We start from the raw sequence: 21,728 nt of genomic DNA, 5'->3' as shown, positions 1-21,728 counted from the left end.
GCATCCCATGTTTCTATTTAACTTGTTGGTGTCTTTATATTTAAAAGTACATATTGGTAGGCAGTACATAGTTAGGTCTTCTCTTTTTAACCAATTTGACTGTCTCTGACTTTGAATTGGGCATTAAAGACCATTTATTTGTATTGAATTCTACCCAACAGAGGATAAAAAGAATCTCCAAAGAAATGGCCTACATTAAACTGTAACTTATATTAGGCAAAGGTACACATGGGAAGAAAATTCAGGCCAGCATTTTCCCCATGCTTATGAATGCTTACCAGTTTCAAAGGTCTTGATTTTTTTTATTTTAGTGTTAATGTTCCTGTTGATTAAACCAGAATTTTTATGCTCTCTTTTTCTTTTATTTTTTTTCCAGCAAGTAACTGGCAGAAGTTTTGGTGATAAGGATTTTCGGACAGGATTAGAAAATGGAATCCTTCTTTGTGAGTAAGTATAACTGAGATTCTGTTTTGTTTGTTTTTTAACCCCAGAAACATCCTCAATACCACTCACTTTGCCTGTACAACTTTTAGTGTTTTATTTTTAATTTATTCACCATTTAGAAACACAGCTTAACAAAAGAAAACACCAGCTGGGTGAGGCAGAAAAGACAAGTCGATGAGGGTAGCTTGGTATATAGAGTGCTGAAGACTCCGGCCATTGTAAAACAAGTCTGGTAGGAGTATCTGGTAGCGGCTACTCAGTTTCTATTAACTTTGACTATATAGGTATTTGGGTCCTGGTAGTTCTGAGGATGTGGGCCTAATTGGAGTAGCTTTCCCCCCTTTAGAATCCCAAACATACACAGCTTGTGTCCAGAGAGTGTGTCTGTGTGTACTCACTGCATCTTGTCAACATGGTGGCATGCTCCTCACTCCACCTAGTGTAAGAGGGATTCTGAGTGTTTCATTTGCGTCATTGGCCATGGAGATGATGACAGTAGGGTTTCATTGGCATATTTTGAAGCCAGGCTGCCAGGACTGCCTGTGGAAGCAGAAATAAAAGCTTTCTCAGAACTGGTTCTAGACACAAAATAAACTAGAGTCTTAATGCTGATAGATGTATATTGACATAAACTCCCAAATCAGACTTCAAAGTTGGAATCTATTTAAATAGATCCTATGGTTTAGGCACTGATTTTTGTTTGATTTGGATGTAACATACCTACAATGAAATGCTGCTTCTAGATGTGTAATCTGATGGGTATTAAAAAATATTTGTGCACACAACCTATAACCTGATGGACACGCAAGGCAGGAAGGAAACCTTTTCTCAGGCCCTCCACTGCATCTCACATCCCTGGCTACCACTCCATTTTATTTTCTTTCACTATAGCATGTCACCTGCATGTCGTCTGCCTCACATAGACTTTCAAAATATTGTTTGATGGAAAAGCCCATATTCTAGGGCCTAAAAACTAAAGATTTAAATCCTACTTTATCCCTTACATCATTTAATCTCTTTTTTAAAAGAAGGAAATTTCAGTTAACTTTTTTGAGTCTTTTCCATCTGCCCCTATTTTCGGTAGTACTGAGATTTGAACTCATGACTTCACAAACAGTTGTTCTACCGCTTGAGCCACACCTCCAGGTCTTCCACCCCCACCCTGGTCCCCAGTCCTATATTTTATAGTCTTTCTGTAAACATCACCAGGATAATATGGATAAGATGCTTTTCAAGGATTGTAGAGTCCTTATAAATGTTGTGTACATTGCAAAATCCTCATAGTTCACTTCACCGTTGTTTTTCCTCCCTCTCATTGTCCTTTGTTGTTCAAAGAAAACTTTTCCAAATTTGTTTTGAGGGTTACCATTTTATTTTTATTGTAAAAATTTTATTATCAGGGTGATATATAAAGGGGTTACAGTTATATTCATATGGTAGTGAGTACATTACTTCTTTGAACATTGTTACCCCTTCCAATGTTTTTTTCTCACTTTCCCTCCCTAACCCACTCCCAAATTGTAAAGTTCATTTCCAACATATTGTCTTATAAATATCACTGTTACACTGGTTGATCCTTTGTCTTTTGTCTCATCATCTTCTTTTTCCCTTCCCTTCCCTGATTCAAATAAACAAATAAATGTATATACAAAACACCAGGTGCCAAAGTGAGATATAGCAACAACAGAGGATAAACCATAAGGGAAAAAAGAGAAGAAAAAGAGAAAAAAGGAAGAAAAAAGAGTAAAGAAATAACTTTACATAGGACATTAAAACAGCAACCACAAAGATAAATCTCTTGTTTCCCTATCCTGGAGTTCATTTCACTTACCTTCATCCTATATGTCCATATGCACATAGTTTTTGAGCTATTGCATTCCTCCTCTTGGAAAATCTAAGATGCATATTAAGTATTACAATGAGGGACACCATAGAGCACATGTTTCTTTGGATCTGGCTTACTTCACTCAATATAATTTTTTTCCAAGTCTTTCCATCCATTTGCTTACAAATGGGGAGATGCTATTCTTTCTGATGGCAGCATTGAATTCTATTGCGTATATATACCTGTTCTTCAGAATCGAAGCTCAGTAAGTGTTGGGATAGAAATACAGTGTTGGCAAATGCATGAACAGCACCAATATTTTTTTCCTTTTGTCTAAACTCTCCTGTTTTTGTATGAGTTGGCTCTAGCCTCAATGTTAGTTGTAATGTACTGAGACCCCGTGTCCTTTGGCCCCCTAAAGTGTCACCCTAAATGTCTGTTAGTCTGCAGGCATCCTGGTTCTCACTGAGTAGAACATCATCCTCTGGGTCGAGGGCCTGTCTCAAGCTTCCTTGTGGCCTAAACCTATGGGTAAACCCATTTTATAGAGGAAAAAAACTGAGGCATGAGGATTAAATTCCCTGGCCAAAGTCATGAGTTTAAAAGAAAAATTAAGGGCTGGGAGTTTAGTGATAGAGTGCTTGCCTAGCATGCACAGAGACCTGGGTTTGATTCCTCGGTACCACATACGTAGAAAAAAGCTGGAAGTGGTTCTGTGGCTGAAGTGGTAGAGCTCTGGCCTTGAGAAAGCCCAAGGACAGTGCCCAGTCCCTGAGTTCAAGGCCCAGGACTGGCAAAAAAGAGAAAAATTTAAATTCAGGAAGTTTTATTCTATAACTTTAACTAGTTACCACTGCACTGTTAATAGAACTGAGACTGATGGTGGGTTGGAGAGAGAGATGAATGTCAGAAGGTCTAGATCTTGGGAAGAACCTGATCTCAGGTAGCACGGACTGGTTGAGGCTGGTGGATTTGGAAAAATGTAACCATGAAGAACTTGGTGGGCTCAGAGAGTGAGGGAGTCAGGGAGCAGAAAGAATGGGGAGGCCCAGTAGAGTACATAGAGTTTTTTCACCTTGTTTCAGTACAGCTGTTCAAACCAGATAAAGGCAAGTGAGAGCAGAGACCTGGACCAAAGATGAGAGACAGGAGAGAGAATAATAGATGCGAATCTACCTGCCAGCCATGTGTAAGATGGAAAATCAATAGCATCAACATCACTGTGACTTTGTATGGCTCTGTACACATGACCCTAAATGGTGTCACTACAGCAGAAACCTGTGACTTACAGTAAGCAACAATCAGTATAAAATAAAGGTCATGGGAGCTCCTTGAAATTAAAATAAACATGTTTTGCTCGCATCATCTTCCCATTCCTCCATCCTTTCTGCAAATGGCAAGTAGTGGTAGTTTGGAGAGTTAAGTGCTTGAATGCTGTGAGTTCTCTGCTGAGAATTTAATAAAAGGTCTGGCATCAAAGTGTGACGGAGCTACAAACGTGTCATGACTGTGATGAGGTCAGAAAGAGTAATCAAATACCACACTGGGTCTTTGAAGACACAAGATGAAAAAGAAAAGATTGTGAATAATCAGTCACTAAAAAAAGTGTTCCTAGAGTGAAGTGGCCTATGATATGTATAGTTCTGGTACCTAGTGCAGAGAGCCACAGAATAATGTAGAAATACAGCTGTCTGCCTGGGTATCCTGACTGTGATTTCATCATTAAACTACAACTTGGTAGAAGTTCATCTGGATCAGAGGGAGGCAAGTTATTTTATTTTTATTTTTTTGTGGCGGTACTGGAGCTTGAACTCAAGGCCTGGATGCTGTCCCTTAGATTTTTCACTCAAAGCTGGCACTTTACCATTTAAGCCACATTCCTACATCCTCTCCTCTCTCTCTCTCTCTCTCTCTCTCTCTCTCTCTCTCTCTCTCTCTCTCTCTCTCTCTCTCTCTCTCTCTCTCTCTCTCTCGGTTAATTGGAGATGAGATTCTCACAGATTTCCTACTTGGGCTGGCTTTGAACTGAAATCCTTAGATCTCAGCCTCTTGAGTAGCTAGGATTACAGGCATGAGCCACCAGCTTCTGACTGTACTGATTTTCTTGCTAAGTGTGTGTGTGTGTGTGTGTGTGTGTGTGTGTATTTTACATTTTGAAGGGATCATAAATGAAAGTCAATGAAACTTGAGCCCATATGTAGTTTACGAAACCTACAATGTTTATTATTTGGCTCTTTACAGAGAAATTTGACCAGCCTAAAAGGACTATGGAATTAATCTTAGATGTAAATTGTTTATTCTTGTTAAGTATTTGAGTTTGGTCACTGCAAGTTGCTATGTGAGGAAAGCAAATAACTTTTTGTACTTAATTTTGCTCTTGGAATTTCTTTTCAGCCTCTTAGGCTTTTACTTTGAACAATGTTAACTTTAAAAGAAAAGTTATAGAACAATATAAATGATACAATGAAAGTGTGAAAGCATGGGTCATGTGGTAGAGTGCCTGCCTAACAAGTGCTAGACCCTGAATTCAAACTCTGATACTGTCAAAATATAATCATTTAGTAATAATCCAATGATTAACTGCATTTGCTGTACCCAGCCTATCAGTAATAATATCCTCATACACGTAGTTAGTACTAACTAACCCCATTTTGCTTTACTTGATTTATTTATGTATGTGCATCTCTTTTTCCTAAACTAGTCGAAAGTAGGATGCAAATATGAAACTTAATTCCTAAATGCTACAATCTGTCTTCTAACTACAGGGACATCCATCTATATAACTTTTCAAGACATTCTAATAATGGCAGAATAATGCCTTATACATACACAGTACATAGTTAAGTGTCCTTAGTAATGTCTTTTGTCCTCTTTTGCTTTCTTTCTGAGGTACTGAGGTTTAAAAACCCAGGGCCTTGTACTCCTGCTTAGTTTATTTGCTCACAGCTGATACGTTAGCAGTTGAGCAACCCTTGCAGTCCAACATTTGGATCCAGAATGAGTAAGAAGTGAAGGACAAAAGAGTGAGGAAATAAGGATGGGGCAGCAATTTTTTTTGCCAGCCCTGGGACTTGAACTCAGGGTCTGAGTTCAAAAAACTGTCCTTGGACAGTTTTTGCTTAAGGCTAGCACTTTACCACTTGAGCTACATCACCACTTCCAGCCTTTTTTTTTTTCTCTCTCTCTGTCGGTCATGGGACTTGAACTCTGGGCCTGGGTGCTGTCCCTGAGCTTTCCAGCTCAAGGCTACCTCCTTATACCTTGGCCTGGGTGCTGTCACTGAGCTAGCTCTTCAGCCCAAAGCTACTGCTCTACCCCTTGAGCCACAGCACCACTTTGCCACTTCCAATTTTCTGGTGATTAATTGGAGATAAGAGTTTCATGGACTTTAGTGCCCCAGCTGGCTTTGAACCGTGATCCTCAAATCTCAGTCTCCTGAGTAGCTAGGATTACAGGCATGAGCCACTGCACCCAGCAGAGCTTTTTCTGTGTGTGTGTTATCAAGGAGTCAGACCCAAGGCTTTGTGCATACTAGGTTAGCACTCTACCACTAGGCTATGCTCTTGGCTACAGCAGCAAATATTTGACATCACAACCTTGCAAGAAACAGAAATGATCTCCACCAATCAGAATCCACTAATTCTCACTGTTCAAGGCAAAAGCAAGCTCTGTAATGAGAAAGATGGCCAAGATGGTAGATATGCTCAAGTACCAGGATGCTCATGACTCATCTATGCCACATGCTAGCTTTCTCTGTCACATTTCTCTTCTACTAAACTGTCCTATTGCCTTTAAAACATGTCAGACTCAACCAAGTATCACACATTGCACTTGGTTATCATTTTTCTTTAGTCTCCGTAAAACTTGAACAATTACCTTGTCCTTTTGTGTCTTTTGTAGGCATGAACAGTTTCGAAAATTCCAGAGCAATTGTTTTTCTTAGAAATGTCCCAGTTTGAGTTCTAAATGCATCGTCACACCATTCAGATGGGACAGTTTTGGCTGAATCCAGTACATCTAGTACCATGCCATAAGCATTGCTGGTGGTCATGAGGGTAGCTGGTTGTCTTGATGTCTTTTAAACATGTGCATTGTCCTCATGTGTATTTTCCCCTCTGAGATCTCTGAAAGAGGATCTCAACTATGGGAGTTACTCGATATCATCCAGTCTGTCACTAATGGATCTAATAGCTACTGTGGATACCTCCTCAATTAACAGTTGTATTAGTGTAGCAAAATAGTGATTTTTCTGATTTTGTTTTATCTCCATTTGTTAGCTGGCAATTTTGTGTCTTTGGAGAACAGCTTTTCTTCCTTTTTTTTTAATGTTGAAATATCTCTGTGGAGCCATGGAATCCTTTGTATTCAATATACCATAACCCATTCGCATTCCTGCGTTTCACGATCCTCTTAACTTAAAAAAATCCTCTATAGGCAGTGAATGAGGTAAGTGATAACAGCAGTTGTTTTACAACTATAACCACATTATAGAGTTTCTATAAATTGTGCTTTTAAAGTCAGCACCACAGAAAATGGATTTTCAAGCCTTTGTTGTGCTTGTGTGTATGGGTGGTTCATTCATGTTTGGATTGTCTATCATCTTTCAGTTCTTGATTTATCTCAGTGCTTACCGTAGGAGTGTTGGGTGGTCTGTGCTGGCCAAAGTTCGGGGCACATTTGCCCATGTTATCCCATTGGGCAAACCTCCTAGGGAAAGCGCTTCCAAGACTCAGGTTACTTTTGCAAACTTAAGTTCTGGGGTTTTCACTAGTGAGATTTGAATAGAAACTCTATAAGAGGGACTATTAATAGCCACAGTGTTTTTCCTTAATCCTTGAGAAAAAAATACAGACATGGGCATAAGTTAAGTCTACAAAGACTTTTTAATATTTGGGTGACCTGCATTGTTTATGTTTTTTTTTTTTTATTATGTGGATGTATGTTTGCTGCTCTGGCATGTGTTTGTCCTGCATTTCCTACACTGCCCTTAAGCATGTTTTCCAGGAGGATTAGGGGAGCCCCTGGCGAGGGCACCCCTGTGATGCTGTGTAAACATTCTAGACTCTCCCCGTTGGATTTGAGCTGATGGGTTCCTGTGTTTTCTGAAGAATGCTGTCCACATTCTAAGAACAATTTATTGTTGTTTCTAGACAGTTCCACCCAAATTCAGACTTCTAAGTACATTCCTGCCACTGAGCATGCGGATAATATTCCTATTGTCCACCGGCAAATGTGAGGCTGAGTATCAGTGTACGTCTGCTTTTTTCTTTTTCTCTTTCTTTTCTTTCTTTTAAGGTGATGTTATCATTTGGGTGTTTTGGAGACATCTCTCTTTACTCACAGTCCTTCTGCTTCAACTTTCTGAAATACTGGGACTATAGTCTTGTGCTACCATACTCAGCTTCTTATCCTGCTTCCATTCAGATATGCTCTTCTTTTTTCTGGCTTGATTTTTATCCTTTCACTCCCTCCTTCCATCCTTCCATCTCTCTCTTCCTCGCTTTCTTTCTTTTTTTTCATATATTTTTATTGTAAGTAATAGAAGGGTTACATTATATTCACCAGACAGAAGGTGCATTACTACACAAACGTTGATACCCTTTCTTATGACTTGGTCCCCATTTCCCTCCCCCCACTCCCACTCCTCATCTTGTTTTCCCCCCTTCCCTATCTGATTTCAAATAACCAAATAAGCATATATACAATATATCAGATAACAAGGTGAAATACTGTAGCAATATGAGATAACCAAGGGAGAGCAAAAGAGATGAGAGATAACATAGTACATTAAGGACAATAATCATTCATTATATATCCTGAAGGTCCTTTCATTTAGTGTCATACTATATGGCCTTATATATCTAGGTTTTGTTGTATTGTAAATCTCTTGTAGGAGAGCCCAAGGTTTCTACTGATTATGACAAATGAGGGAAACCATTGAGACTATGTTCTTTTGAGTCTGGCTTACTTCACTTAATATGATTTTTTTCTAAGTCTTTCCATTTCCTTACAAATGGGGCGATGTCATTCTTTTTGACAGCAGCATAGAATTCCATTGTGTATAAATACCACATCTTATTGATCCACTCATCAACTGAGGGGCGTCTGGGTTGGTTCCATATCTTTGCTATGGTAAATAGTGCTGCAGTGAACGTCGGCGTGCTGGTGGATTTAGTATGTCCTTGTTTCTGGATGAGTGAGTAAATGCCAAGTAGTGGAATAGCTGGGTCATAGGGGAGCTCTATGTTTAGTCTTTTGAGGAACCGCCATACTGCTTTCCATAGTGGTTGAACGAGTTTGCACTCCCACCAACAGTGTAGTAGTGATCCCTCCTGGCCACATCCTCTCCAGCATCTGTTGTTATTAGTTTTCCTGATCCTGGCCATTCTAACTGGAGTGAGGTGGAATCTTAGAGTTGTTTTGATTTGCATTTCTTTTATGGCCAGAGATGTTGAGCATTTCTTCATGTGTCTATAGGCCATTCTTATTTCTTCTTCAGAGAAGACTCTCTTTAGGTCTTTGGCCCATCTTTTAATGGGATGGTTGTTTCTTTGGAGATTGGTTTTGGAGTGATTCAATTTTTTTAGCTGTTGATATATTTTAGATATGAGGCCTTTGTCCATTGTATGGTTAATGAAGACTTTCTCCCACTCTGTAGGCTTTCTAGTTAGTTTGCTAGCTATGTCTTTTGCCATACAGAAGCTCTGCAGTTTAATGTAGTCCCATTTATCCAGACTTTCTCTGATTTGTTGTGTTTCTGGGTCCTTATTAAGAAAGTTTCCACCTGTGCCAAGGAGACCTAATGTATCTCCTATTCCTTCTTGTAAAGTTTTCAGTGTATGTGCTTTTACCTTCAGGTCTTTGATCCATTTGGAGTTAACCCTGGTGCAGGGTTACAAAGAAGGGTCCAACTTTAGTTTTCTGTAGGTGCTTATTAACCATTTCTGCCAGCACCACTTGTTGAAGAGGCTATCTTTCTTCCATTGTATTTTTTTGGCTCCCTTATCAAAGATTGGGTGGCCATAGGTCTGTGGGTTAATATCTGGGTCCTCAGTTCTATTCCATTGGTCTTCAGGCCTATTCTTGTGCCAATACCAAGCTGTTTGGGTCACCATAGCTATGTAATAGAGTCTAAAGTTTGGTATTGAAATTCCTCCTGTGCTGTTCTTTCTGCTAAGATTTGTTTTTGCTATACAGGGTCTTTTATTATTCCAAATGAATTTTGGATTGCCTCTTCTATTTCTTTTCTTTTCTTTTTTTTTTTTTGCCAGTCATGGGCTTGAGCTCAGGGCCTGAGCACTGTCCTTGGACTTTCTCAAGGCTAGAGCTCTACCACTTGAGCCTCAGCACCACTTCCGGCTTTTTTGTATGTATGTGGTACCAAGGAATCGAACCCGGGTCTTTGTGCATGCTAGGCAAGCACTTTAACCACTAGGCCAAACTCCCAGCCCCATCTCTTCTATTTCTTTTAAAGAATGACATTGGGATGTTGATGGGTATTGCATTGAATTTGTAGATAGTCCTTGGCAAGATTGTCATTTTCACAATGTTAATTCTTCCAATCCAAGAGCATTCTCCCTCTCTTTCTTTTCCTTCCTTCCTTCTCTCCTCCTCCCCCTCTTCCTCCCTCATTCTCCTTTTCCTCCTCCCTCTCCCTTCTCTTCCTCTTCTTCTTCCCCCTCCTCCTCCTTCTTCTCCTTCTTCTTCCTTCTTTCCTCCCCCCCTCTCCTTTTTCCTCTGTCCCTCCCTCCCCAAGAATACATATTTAACAAAAGGCAATGCATGCCCTTTGGTAAGAAAACACAAGCCCTTTGATAAGAAAGTGAATAGATTTTGGAAGCCTTATATTTTATCCTATAACATTATTATGCTATCTGACAAAAAGTTATATGGTCTATTTATTTATTAATAATGTGATTTCCATTTAACCTAATAGATTATGTAGATCTTAGGTTTGCCTCCTGCCCATCCTGAGTCAAGTAACTTGACTTCCCCGAGACCTAAATGACTCATTTGTAAGAAGAGATAAGAATTCTGCTATGGTTTCTTAGTACTAGGAACACAGTAGGCAACTCGATTTTAACTTTTCTCCCTTCATCTATGTAATGGGGTCTGTGCTGCATCATGTGTTCCCCCAGAGAGCTGGGTAAGAATGCTGAGAGCGCTTGGCTTTGTGTCATGTCTGCTGTTTGCTTGGCACTCAGCGTCACTAGCTGTTCTCATTATTGTCACTGGATAGAGGCCAGAAGTCAATTATGACTATGACATAGTTAGTGCCATTCTGTGTCATTGTGTACATGTCGCCTCTGTCCCTCAGGCTGCCAACAAGCCACAGGATGAAGGAGTTTGTAGTTTACTTTCTAGCTTCTCTGGTCTCGCTTGTGATCAAAAACTGGGCAAGCCATTTGAGTCCCTTACAAACTCGATCATCTGTGAATAATGAACTTTGGCTGGCAGACCTTGGAGCCCAGAGTGATTGTTTTGCAAACAGTAACCTTGACCTCTGAGCTGATGTCATTTCCTCCTGCCCTTTGTAGTCTGCTGTGGTTTCTGCCTCTGGGAAGCTGCTTTTGAACTCTCTAGACAGAGTTAGTGGGTTCCTGTGTAGCACCTAAGTACTTGTCCCCAAGCTAAGTGACAGAACTCTGTCCATGCCTGCTTCCTGTAGGAGGTAAGGATCTAGTGGATGGCCCTTTGATGTATCTTTGTATTTTTCTTATTGAGCAGTAGCTTGACACGTCATACACTATAAACAATATCTAGAAATAAAATTCATTATAAATACTTGTTCAATAAATGGAGACATAGTTGAGGCATCTGCTAAGCCTCCTTAACATCAGCAGTGACCTTCTACTTTTGCCCCATGTAGGTCATTGTTGTCCTGTCTCATCATCTCTATCACTCTTCATCCCTTTCTTCTCTGTCTATACCTCTCTCAGTCTTGGTCTCTTCTCGATCTCTGTCTCTCCGTCTTTGTCTCTTTCTTCTCTCTGTCTCTCTCAGTCTCTGTCTCTCTTCTCTCTCTGGCTCTCCAGACTCTCATTTTTGTCTGCCTTTCATCACTCTGTCTATCTCTCTGTGTGTCTCAAAGAGAAAAAGAGAGAGTAAGAGAGAAATTTTGTATTTAAAAAATGAACTTATCTTTGAAGATCAGGAACGAAAGGGTGAGGCATAAGATCCTCCGTCCTTGTGTTCTGTCTTCCTGGGAATCAGAGTTCAACTTCTGGCCTTCATTTTGCAGACATATTTTCACGGAATGCCAGGCTTGAGTCAGTCAGTCTACAAATAAGTGACCAATAAAGAATGTCTTAGTGGATTTTTTTGCTCTCAGTTCTTATGTTGTTGAAATAATTTTCTGAAGATAAGAGATCAGTTGGCCAACACTTGTTTATATCATCACTGATAAATGAGCTGCTTGTTCTGAGAAGGAGGGCTTGTCTTGGATTCTTGTCATGATTTCAGCATGAGCTGTGGTGTGTAAAGACATAGCCTCGTCTGTAGGATGGGCTGGGAATCAGTAGGATAGCTCTGCTTCACGATATCTGATCCTATACAGAACTTGTTGGATACTGTCCATGTCAGCACAGCACTAAATTAGACACCAAGGGCTATAAAAAGGGGGGAATATAAGACATAGCCTTCCAACATTATAAAATGTCCTTGGGGGTTGAACACACATCAAATATAGTGAAGTTACAGTGTAAGCCAGTATATGAAGAAATGCAAAAATGAACAAGATTGAATCCCCAAGACTTACATCAGAAGTTAACCAGGGAGAGATTGTGGTTTGGGAAACAGTTATAGGAAGAGGTTTTATGGGGTGGAAAAAAACAGGCCAAAGGAAAGAGAAAAATCACTTTTATAGGAAAATCAAAACTCCTTTTCCCTTCTGTATGTCCTCAAAACACTTCTGGTCACCAAAAAGATGTGCCTTCCCCCAGATATGAACAAATTCTTTAATATCAGTGGAGTATGCTGTAGCATAACTCAATCTTGATACTACCCAGAATAACTACAGGCCCTACAGACCTAGAACTTATTTCTACCAACTGTACCCCACTTCAGATGCCAATGGCAAGAAAAAGCTCCCTGGTTACCTACAACTTCTATCCAGTTTGACTACAAATTGTTGGCTTTCATGATCTCTTTTTTTGGGTTTGATCAATTGTTAGATTTTCCCACAGAACTCAGAAAGTTGTTTATTGTAGAGGTTATGGATTAAGCGCCAAGTAGAAGCAATACAAGGGCATTGGGGATAGGGCAAGCTTCTGTGGAACTGTTGGGCTGTCTGCCTAGCACCTTTGTACTCAGCAAATCAAATGTCTCTGAACCCTATAGCTCACAAATTTTTACGGACGCTTTCTTCATTCCTTTTCTAATCCCTCGTCTTTTCTTGGTTTGTCTCAAAGTGTCAAATTCAAATCAAGCTTTGTTTCCCTGGTGATTGACCTCCATCTAGGTATCCAAGGCTTACCCTAGTAGAAAAAAGGATATTCCTGTCACCTAGGGGTATTTAATATACACACACACACACACACACACACACACACACACACAGAGAGGGGGGGGTATGTACTGGGGCTCAGAGCCTTTTACTCCTACTTGGCTTTTTCACTTGAGGCTGGTACTCTACTATTTGAACTACACCTCTGTTTCTGACTTTTTTCAGGTTACTCAAGGTAAGAGTCTCAGACTTTGTGGTCCAGGGTGGCTTTGACCCTTGATTCTCAGATCTCAGCCTCCTAGGTAGCTACAATTATAGATAAAAGCCATCAGCACTCAACTGGGTTCAGAGCTTGTAGTCAGTAGCTTGTATGCTCCCAAGAGCATAGAATCATACATGGGGGAAGGTGAGCAGGGGTAGAGAGTGGATGGAGGAGGGAGATTTGGCAATAGAAATGAGAACTCTCTGGCAAATAAAGAGAAAAGCAATGTGGCTTGTCTTGCTTTACTCACTAGCTGACCTAGAACCCCCTTAAGTATGGCTAGTCACTATAAAGACTGTACACTTGGGTGGGGAATGAATGCTTGCCTAGAAAGTATGAAGCCCTAGGTTCCATGCCTCAGTATCACATAAACAGAAAAAAAAGGAAGTAGCGCCATGGCTCAAGTGGTAGAGTGCTAGCCTTGAGCAAAACCACTCAGGGACAGTGCCCAGGCCCTGAATTCAAGAATCAGGACTGGCAATAAATAAATTTAAATAAATAAATAAGATTGTATACTATAATGAGGAAGAATGATCAGGATCCAAACTCAGAATCCTGACTGTGCAAGTTATAAAAATCAGCTTCTCTTGAGAAATTAGAATTCAGCTGAGGGCCTGAATTAAGAGTAGAAATTCTTTCCTTTTACTGGGAGAGAGACGGCTGAAAGGAGACATGTGCTATGCTGAACGACTACCATGCTTGAAATCCTAAGCAGGAAGAAGCTGTGTGAAGTGGAGGAATTGCCAGTAGACCTGTTGGACTAAACCACGGAAAATGAGCTATGCCATCAGGATCTGTGCAGAGGAGTGGGAAAGGAGGACAAGAAAGCTTCTTAAGTCATGTAAGGATTTGGAGTTTGGTCCTCAAGGCAAGAAAAATGAGAATTTTGAAGAAACCAAAGCGTATTGATGAATGGAAGACTGTGATACAGCTTCAGTATTTCCATCAGTGATGAGCTTATCATTGATAAGCTGCCCCTGTTTGTGGAGAGAAGTCAGCGTTTCAGTTTGGGCAAGTCAGGTTTCAGATGAAGAGACTGTGGCTGTGGAGGATGCTAATGTGGAGGTGAGGTGGGGGAAATGATGGGTTCACTCATTCAGTGTGGAAGTTTGAGTGACCATTGAGCATTGTTGGTAAAGCCATGAGCTAGGATAAAGGTGTCTAAGGGCCTTAAAGAGTATATTAGGAAGGAGAGAGAGTCTTCCAAAATTTGTCAGGTCTGGCTAATACATTTGTATCCTCTTAATCAGCTACATTGTTAGAGACTTTACCTAACATGAAGTCTATATGCAAAATTCCCCTGACTTGTTGAAAAAGAAATGGGTTATTGTAAGGAGTGTGGCCACATAGCTTGCTGTCACCACGGCAGTGTTGAGAATGGAAGGGACCGCTAACCAGATGAGCCATCCCTTGGAATCCCAGGTACTGAGACTCTTGTGCTAACGAGATATGTAGTCCGCTCAGCCATGGCCTTCCGATCATCACTGGCTTTGTGCCGTGCTCACAGCTCATCTCTTGCATAATTTTTATGTACCCCTGGTTGCTGAGCAACCTGGGTCTTTGTAGATGACTAGGATAGAGACCGGAGGTGCTAAAGCTGGGAGAAATTGTTAAGCTCTCTTGTGTATAGCATTTCTCCAACCCAGATTCTCACTCAAATCTCAACACTTGGGTCCTTTTATTCTGTTCCTGATTTTGGCTTTTAGCAGGCTGGGGACAATTCGATAGGCCTTTTCTGTAGGTTTCTCCCTTGTCTTTCTGCCAAATCACAGTTGGCCCTGCTGACTTGGTCTGGCTCCAGCTTCTCTGGCACCAAAACTCATTAAACCTTTAAGTTCAAGTGAGGACATTTTTTACTCACTCTTTCCCTGCCCCTCCCCCCTACACTTTTGAAAATGTCTCCAATGAAAAGCTGATTTTTTGTTTGAAGACTGGCTTCGCTTAGGTGGTCCCCAACAACCTTCTGTTGGGAAAGAGGCAAACATATGGGGATTGTGGAAGGCCCTTGTGTGGGATTGCCAGCATGTATCTTCAGTCCTCGCCAAATAAATAGCCTTTGGTTCGTCCTCAAAAGAGGGACTCTTAGCACAGTGCGGGTGACTGTTCCCATTCAGTGTGTACTGTCTGCATCAATTACAGGGAGTTCTTATGAGTATCTTACACTTGGAACATTCTCAAACCCCTCCATCTTTGTTACTATTCTGTCCATTTAAAATGAGGCAATCCGAATCTCAACTTCACTTCTCTTAGTATAGAGTTTTACCTGTCCCAGACCCAGTAGACCATTTAGAAAGCTTGTGGTAATGCTTCCCAAAGTATGCTTGACATTTATTTTAGTGTAGCAATCATTCAGGAACCAATTTCTCCAAAATGTGGTGGTTTCCTCTTTCCTACCATTGTTCGCCTTAATAAATACGAGACTTGGCCTGACTTAAATCCCCACTTAATTTCCCTCCTCCTGAACACGCTTAAAATGATCAATTGACTTTATAATAATGTTCAATAGCAGACTTAAATATGGTCCACTTGGATGATAGGGAGGAAACTGGCTTACTCCATTGCCTGCCTGGGGCAGGGGTTACATGCTAGATTAGGTTTTGCTTGGGCTTAAGAGGATTTAGTCATTCCCTAATTGTATTTCCTTAATAATTTATTTTTTTGATTGCCTCTCTTGGGCCAGCAGGGTGGGTGGGCTGGCTTCCCACAATGGAAGGAAAATATGAAATTCCCACCTCTACCCTTCTCAGCATTTCCTCAGCTAACCCCCAGGACATGGCACTCTCTTAAACAGCCTACCAAGCGCCTGGGTTTTAAGAGATTTCCCTTTAAAGGTAACTGTGCAGAAATAGCCTTCATTATATCATGAGGAAGAAAGAAAGAATGAGAACAAGTTAAGCCTTCATGTCTGAGTGATCAGACATGCAATGCCTCCTTTTCTTAGCTGCTGTGGGTTGTGCTGGAAGGCTAGCATCCCCAAACATGGCTACCTCATGTTTCTTTCTCTATCCCACAAAACAGGATGTGATTGAAATCCCTTTACTGGGCACCTTATGTCCCTCACTGACTGGATGCCATGTTTCTGTTGGCTTGTTTGTGCTGTCTCTGTGCCTGGCCTCAGAAGATGACCTAGTGTTCTTATTCCTCACCATTGCTGCACTCCATTCCAGCAGCATGAGATGCTCTCTTCCCCATCCATTTACATCTCCCTTAGTCTTGAACACAGATACAACAGGCACCTTTTTTTTCATTAGGCTGTTTTCCATTGCTACAACTTGCAATTATTTGCTGGGCACAATGGCTGTGATTGCCACACATACTCGTGTGTGAAGATGGCAACCCCAATTTCCAGTGCTCTTTCTCTTGTTTCTTTTTTGAAAGGCCTTGGGCTCTGTGTAAACCAGGCTTTATTTGTCCCATTTATGAGACTATTCATAAGGTCTTATGTTTTAACTATTTTTCACTTAGATTATATGTCCTTGAAATAGCATTGCTGGCTATCTATAAACTTTTAGGTACTATAACAAGAGTGCCTGAAATAATCAACTTAAAAACAGTAAAGCAGCCTATAGACACATGAAGAAATGCTCAACATCTCTGGCAATACAAGAAATGCAAATCAAACAACTTTCAGATTTCACCTCACTCCAGTTAGAATGACTGTCATCAAGAAATCAAATAACAAATGCTGGCAGGATGTGGTCAGGAGGGATCGCTACTATACTGTTGAAATCAGTGTGGCGATTCCTCAAAAGATTAAACATAGAGCTCCCCTATGACCCAGCAATTCCATTCCTTGGCATTTACCCAGATGTTCAAAAACAAGAACATACTAAAGCCACTAGCACAACACTGTTCACTGCAGCATTATTTACCATGACCAACCTAGAGGCTCCTCAGTAGATGAATGGATCGAGATGTACATATACACAATGGAATTCTATGCTGCCATCAGAAAGAATGATATCACCCCATTCATAAAGAAATGGCAAGACCCGGAAAAAATCATATTAAGTTAAGTAGGTCAGTCCCAAAGGAGCATAGGCTCCATGGTTTCCCTCATTTATAATAATTAGTACACATCTAGGATTCTCCTAACAGAGGATCACAATAGATCAAAAGCTATGTACATATGGCCATATAGGATGAGACTAAACGAAATGAACTCTAGGATAGGGAAACAAGACGTTTATCTTTGTGATTGTTGTTCTTAATGTACTATGTGACATTATTTCTTTTCTCTTTCTTCCCCTTAAGAGTTAATCACATGTGGTTACTGTATCTGACTTTGTTACGTGTTATACTGTATATATGCTTATTTGTTTATTTGAAATAGGGAAGGGAAGGGAAAAATAAGGTGACTGGAAGAAGGTAGGGGGAGGGAAAGGGGGACAAAAAACATGAGAAGGGGTATTAAAGTTCAAGAAGTAATGTACCCATTACCTGATGAATGTCACTGTAACCCCTCTATACATTATTGTATACAATAAAATACAAAAAAAAGACTAGCCCCCTTATCCCCCCAAAAAACCAGTAAAGTTTTTGGCTTATACTTTTTTTTAAAGGTTCAGTCTATTATTAATTGGCCCTGTTGTTTATGAGACTTTATCAAGGCCCAAACTCAAATAAAAAATGGGTATCATGGTGGAAGAAGTATATTCATCTCATTGTAGTTGGAAGTCATACAGAAAGGAAAAGGAAGGGCTAGGTCCCGTTATCCAATATTTTCCTCAGAACATAGTCCCAATAACAAGAAGATCCTTACACAAGGCCTTCTCTCCTCATGGTTCTACCCCCTTCCCATGGCAGCAAGCTGGACACTACGCCTTTAACATCTGAGCTTTTGGGAATACTTCAGACCCCAACTGTACCACTGATTCAGCCATCTGAGTCAACTATGCTATATTAACTTATAGACTTAAATGTAAGAGCTAAAACTATAAAACTCTTATAATAAAATGTAGGAATGAACTTTTAGATTAGTTTTTTGTACCAAAAATAAAAACGACAAGTGATTATTTTTAAAAAGCACAGGCAAATAACACTCTACCAAAATTTTGTGTATGTATCCTAGGTTGGCCTTGAACTCATGTTCCTCCTCCCTCAGCCTTGATTTCCAGGATCATAGGCATGCACCATTGTGCCTAGATTAACATAAAAATGACCATATAATATAGCAAAAACTACAAATCATATGCCTGATCAGGGATGTATACACAGAATATATAAAGAGTGCTTATATACCGATGGCAGTCACAACACAAAACAATCCATTTTAAAAAATGAATGAAGAGTCTCAATAGAAAGTTCTTCAAAATAGCTTAGATACATGGAATGACAACTCCTTGCAGACTGCAGGGGACAAGGCTTCACCTGCAAGTTCAAGTCCTCCTCGGCCAGAGCCTCTTGTCTCAGAATCACATTCTTCATTCTTCCAAATAAAACCATACTTTACATCTCTGCTGCATACCCTATGATGTAGAAAGGCCATGAGCTGCCACTGGGGGAGGTGGTTATATGGGGTCCCTACTCCCTTCCTCATAGGTATAGATCTCATGGTATATTAAAAAGGAAGAATCCAGGAGTTTGGCCTAGTGGTAGAGTGCACGAAGACCTGGGTTTGATTCCTCGGTACCACATACATAGAAAAAAGCCAGACAGGGCCGGGAGTTTGGCCTAATGGTTAAAGTGCTTGCCTAGCATGCATGAAGGCCCGGGTTCGATTCCTCGGTACCACATACATAGAAAAAAAAAAGAAAAAAGCCAGACATGGTGCTGTGGCTCAAGTGGTAGAGTTCCAGCCTTGAGAAAGCCCACAGTCAGTGCTCAGGCCCTGAGCTCAAGCCCCAGGACTGGCAAAAATTAAAAGGAAGAATCCAGAGACTCTATTGCCTCTGGGGCCCACTGGGTCCCACTCTCCCCTGGAGAGAGGACAACAGATAGCTCTAGTGATCCTATCCCTTCATTATTCATGAAATAGCACTGGTGGTAAAGAACTAGAACCCTATCATTGGATCCTTCCAAGAAGTGTGTGCATGAACTCAGCTTTAGCTCTTGGTCTTTGGAGAATGATCCTGATGTGATCATCAACAAAGCTTGTAATATTGTTCAGGAATCTAGCTTATTATAGTCTTGAAAGTTAGTATTTTGGGCTTTCCCCATACTTTGTAGTTCATAATTTACTCATCAGCACTCATCACTCATCAGCAAACAGAAATTGAGCCCTTTCCAGGAACTCCTGGTTCTTATACTAGTCCTAGGGTTACAGAGATGAGGAAATCTTTGCTTGATAAGACACATGGGCAATTTCTGTGGTTTCTGTTAGAAGTATAAGAATTTGGAGAGAGGAATGGCCCAGTGAGGAGGTAGCATTTAAGCTGGATTTTTTTTGTTTTATTATCAGGGTAATATATAAGGATTACAGTTATATTTGTCAGGTAGTGGGTACATTAGTTCTCATGTTTTTGTCCCCCTTTCCCTCTCCCCACCCCCTTCCAATCATCTTGTTTTTTTTCCTTCCCTTCCCTATTTCAATTAAACAAATAAACATATATACAATATACAAGTAACAAAGTCAGATAGAGTAACCACAAGAGATTAACCATTAAAGGGAGAAAAAAAGAGAAAGATAATTTCACATAGTACATTAGGTAGAGGGCTCGCCTAGCATGCATGAAGCCCAAGGTTCTATTCCCCAGTACCACATACTCAGAAAAAGCCGAAAGTGGCGCAGTAGCTCAAATGGCAGAGCACTAACTGTGAGCAAAAGTATCCAAGGACAGTGCTCAGGCCCTGAGTTCAAGCTCCAGGACTGGCCAAAAAAAAAATGGCATGAGAATGAATATGAAGTAATTCTATCAGACACTTTAGAGCAGACCTACCCTTTCCAGGACAGTTAAGGGCTTTTGCAGCCCCGAACTCACCCCTATCATCCTGAGACCTGCAGACGAGGTGAGGAGACTTTGGCTTAAAACAAGGCCAGCACTAGCTGTGGGAACAGCTACAGCATAGCTGTTTGTACTTGGGTCTCCACACTGCCGTCCCTCTGTGAGCATCCTCCCTTCCTTCCTCCCCAGTGTCAACTTTTCTCTTTTCTTTCTCTGGTCCAGAGACAACGCCTATGTTGGAGTAAAAGTGATCTCATTTCTTATTCTATTCTTTCATCTTTCCCAGCTGAGCCCTAGCCCAGGCCGGATGCTTGGGAGGAGCCAATGGTTGACACATCAGACTTCTACCTGTGGGAGAGCAGGGTGGGAACCTTCTTGGAGGAAATGATGCTAGGCAGACCCATGCCAAGTATATTACATGTGTTATCTTGCCCATATTTTTAGATTATGACCAATAGGTGGGGGGGGGGTTGGTCCCTGTTCAGAATAGGGAAACTGAGGCTCCTAGATGTTGACTGTTCAAGTAACTTGACTAGTGAGCTACAGAATTGATTTGAACCTAATGTCTTTTTTGTTGTTGTTTTGTTTTGTTTTGTCAGTAGTGGGGCTTGAACTCTGGGTTTCTGGACTTAGGCACTGACCCTGAACTCTTCAGCTCGAAGCTAGTGCTCTACCACTTGAACTATAGCACCACTTGCTGCTTTCTGGTGGTAAATTAGTGATGAGTCTCACAGACTTTTATGTCCAGGCTGGCTTTGAACCACGATCTTCTGATCTCAGCCTCCTGAGTAGCTAGGATTATAGACATGAGCCACCCATGCCTGCCTTGATCCTAATGCTTTTTTTGTTGTTGTTGTTGGTCATGGGGCTTGAACTCTGGGCCTGGGTGTTGTCCCTGAGCTCTTCAGCTCAAGGCTACCATTCTACCCCTTAAGCCACAGCCCCACTTGTTGTTTTCTAGTGATTAATTAGAGATTAGAGTCTCACGTACTTTAGTGTCTGGGCTGGCTTTGAACCGTGGTCATCAGATCACAGCCTCCTGAGTAGTTAGGATTACAGGCATGAACCTGGCTCAAACCTAATGACTTTAGGGACTTCTTCCACTCCTGGAATTTTGTGGATGCCAGTCAACTGTGCACCTCTTTTCTTCTTCCTCTTCCTCCTCCCCCTCCTCCTCTTCCTCCTCTTCCCCTTCTTCTTTCTCCTTTTCCTCCTCCTTTTTGGTACCACTACTGGGATTTTAACTTAGGGCTTTTTTTCTTGCCTAGTTCTTTTGATCATGGCCAATGTGCTACCATTTGAGCTATACCTCCAGTTTTGGAGTTTTGCTGGTTAATTGGACATAAAAGTCTTGGACATGGGTCTGCCCAGGCTGGTTTTGAATCAGGATTCTCAGATTTCAGCCTCCTAAAACCTGGATTACAGGCATTAGACACAGGTGTCTGGGTCCAGTTCTGGATCTCTTGTACAACTTCTCAAAACTCCTTGCTAAAGGGAGTTGGGGGCTAAGAACAGGCTGGCTATCTGACCCAAGACTGGGCACAGAGCTTTTAGAGCTGTGTTACCACCATTCCCTTTCCAAACTTCCATCGTCTTGATTGTAAACCTAGCAAGAACTGAGAGTTAGCTGTGCAAAAGAAATGCTAATTACAATAACTTATCTCTAATTATTGCCTAGCACAATGGTGATTATGTGTATCATTGCCGGTGTCACAATAACTATAGTCTGAACTTCATTTGGTTGTGCTAAGATCTGATCATATTGCCAGCTTTCTCAGTTTATTGGTCACACATGTCATTTTAGTCTTGTAGCTTATAAAAGCAAGGGGACCCTTGAGAGGGAGACATGATAAGAAAGACCTTTTGGGG

General features: G+C 41.0%; 1 protein-coding gene across 1 annotated transcript in view; it reads left to right on the top strand.

Annotated features, from left to right (window-relative positions):
* Limch1 (LIM and calponin homology domains 1) overlaps positions 1 to 21,728 on the top strand; it is a 292,070-nt gene that overhangs the window by 103,569 nt on the left and 166,773 nt on the right. The window contains exon 2 of the mRNA XM_090343161.1: positions 377 to 447. Within this exon, the coding sequence (XP_090199287.1) occupies positions 377 to 447 (71 nt within the window). The remainder of the gene's footprint in view (positions 1 to 376; positions 448 to 21,728) is intronic.

This window comes from Megascapheus bottae, chromosome 13 (assembly GCF_031878675.1).
Source record: "Megascapheus bottae isolate mThoBot1 chromosome 13, mThoBot2.hap1, whole genome shotgun sequence".
NCBI lineage: Eukaryota > Metazoa > Chordata > Mammalia > Rodentia > Geomyidae > Megascapheus > Megascapheus bottae.
The sequence above is the reverse complement of the archived record's forward strand: the minus strand, read 5'-3'. Positions and strand labels throughout refer to the sequence as shown.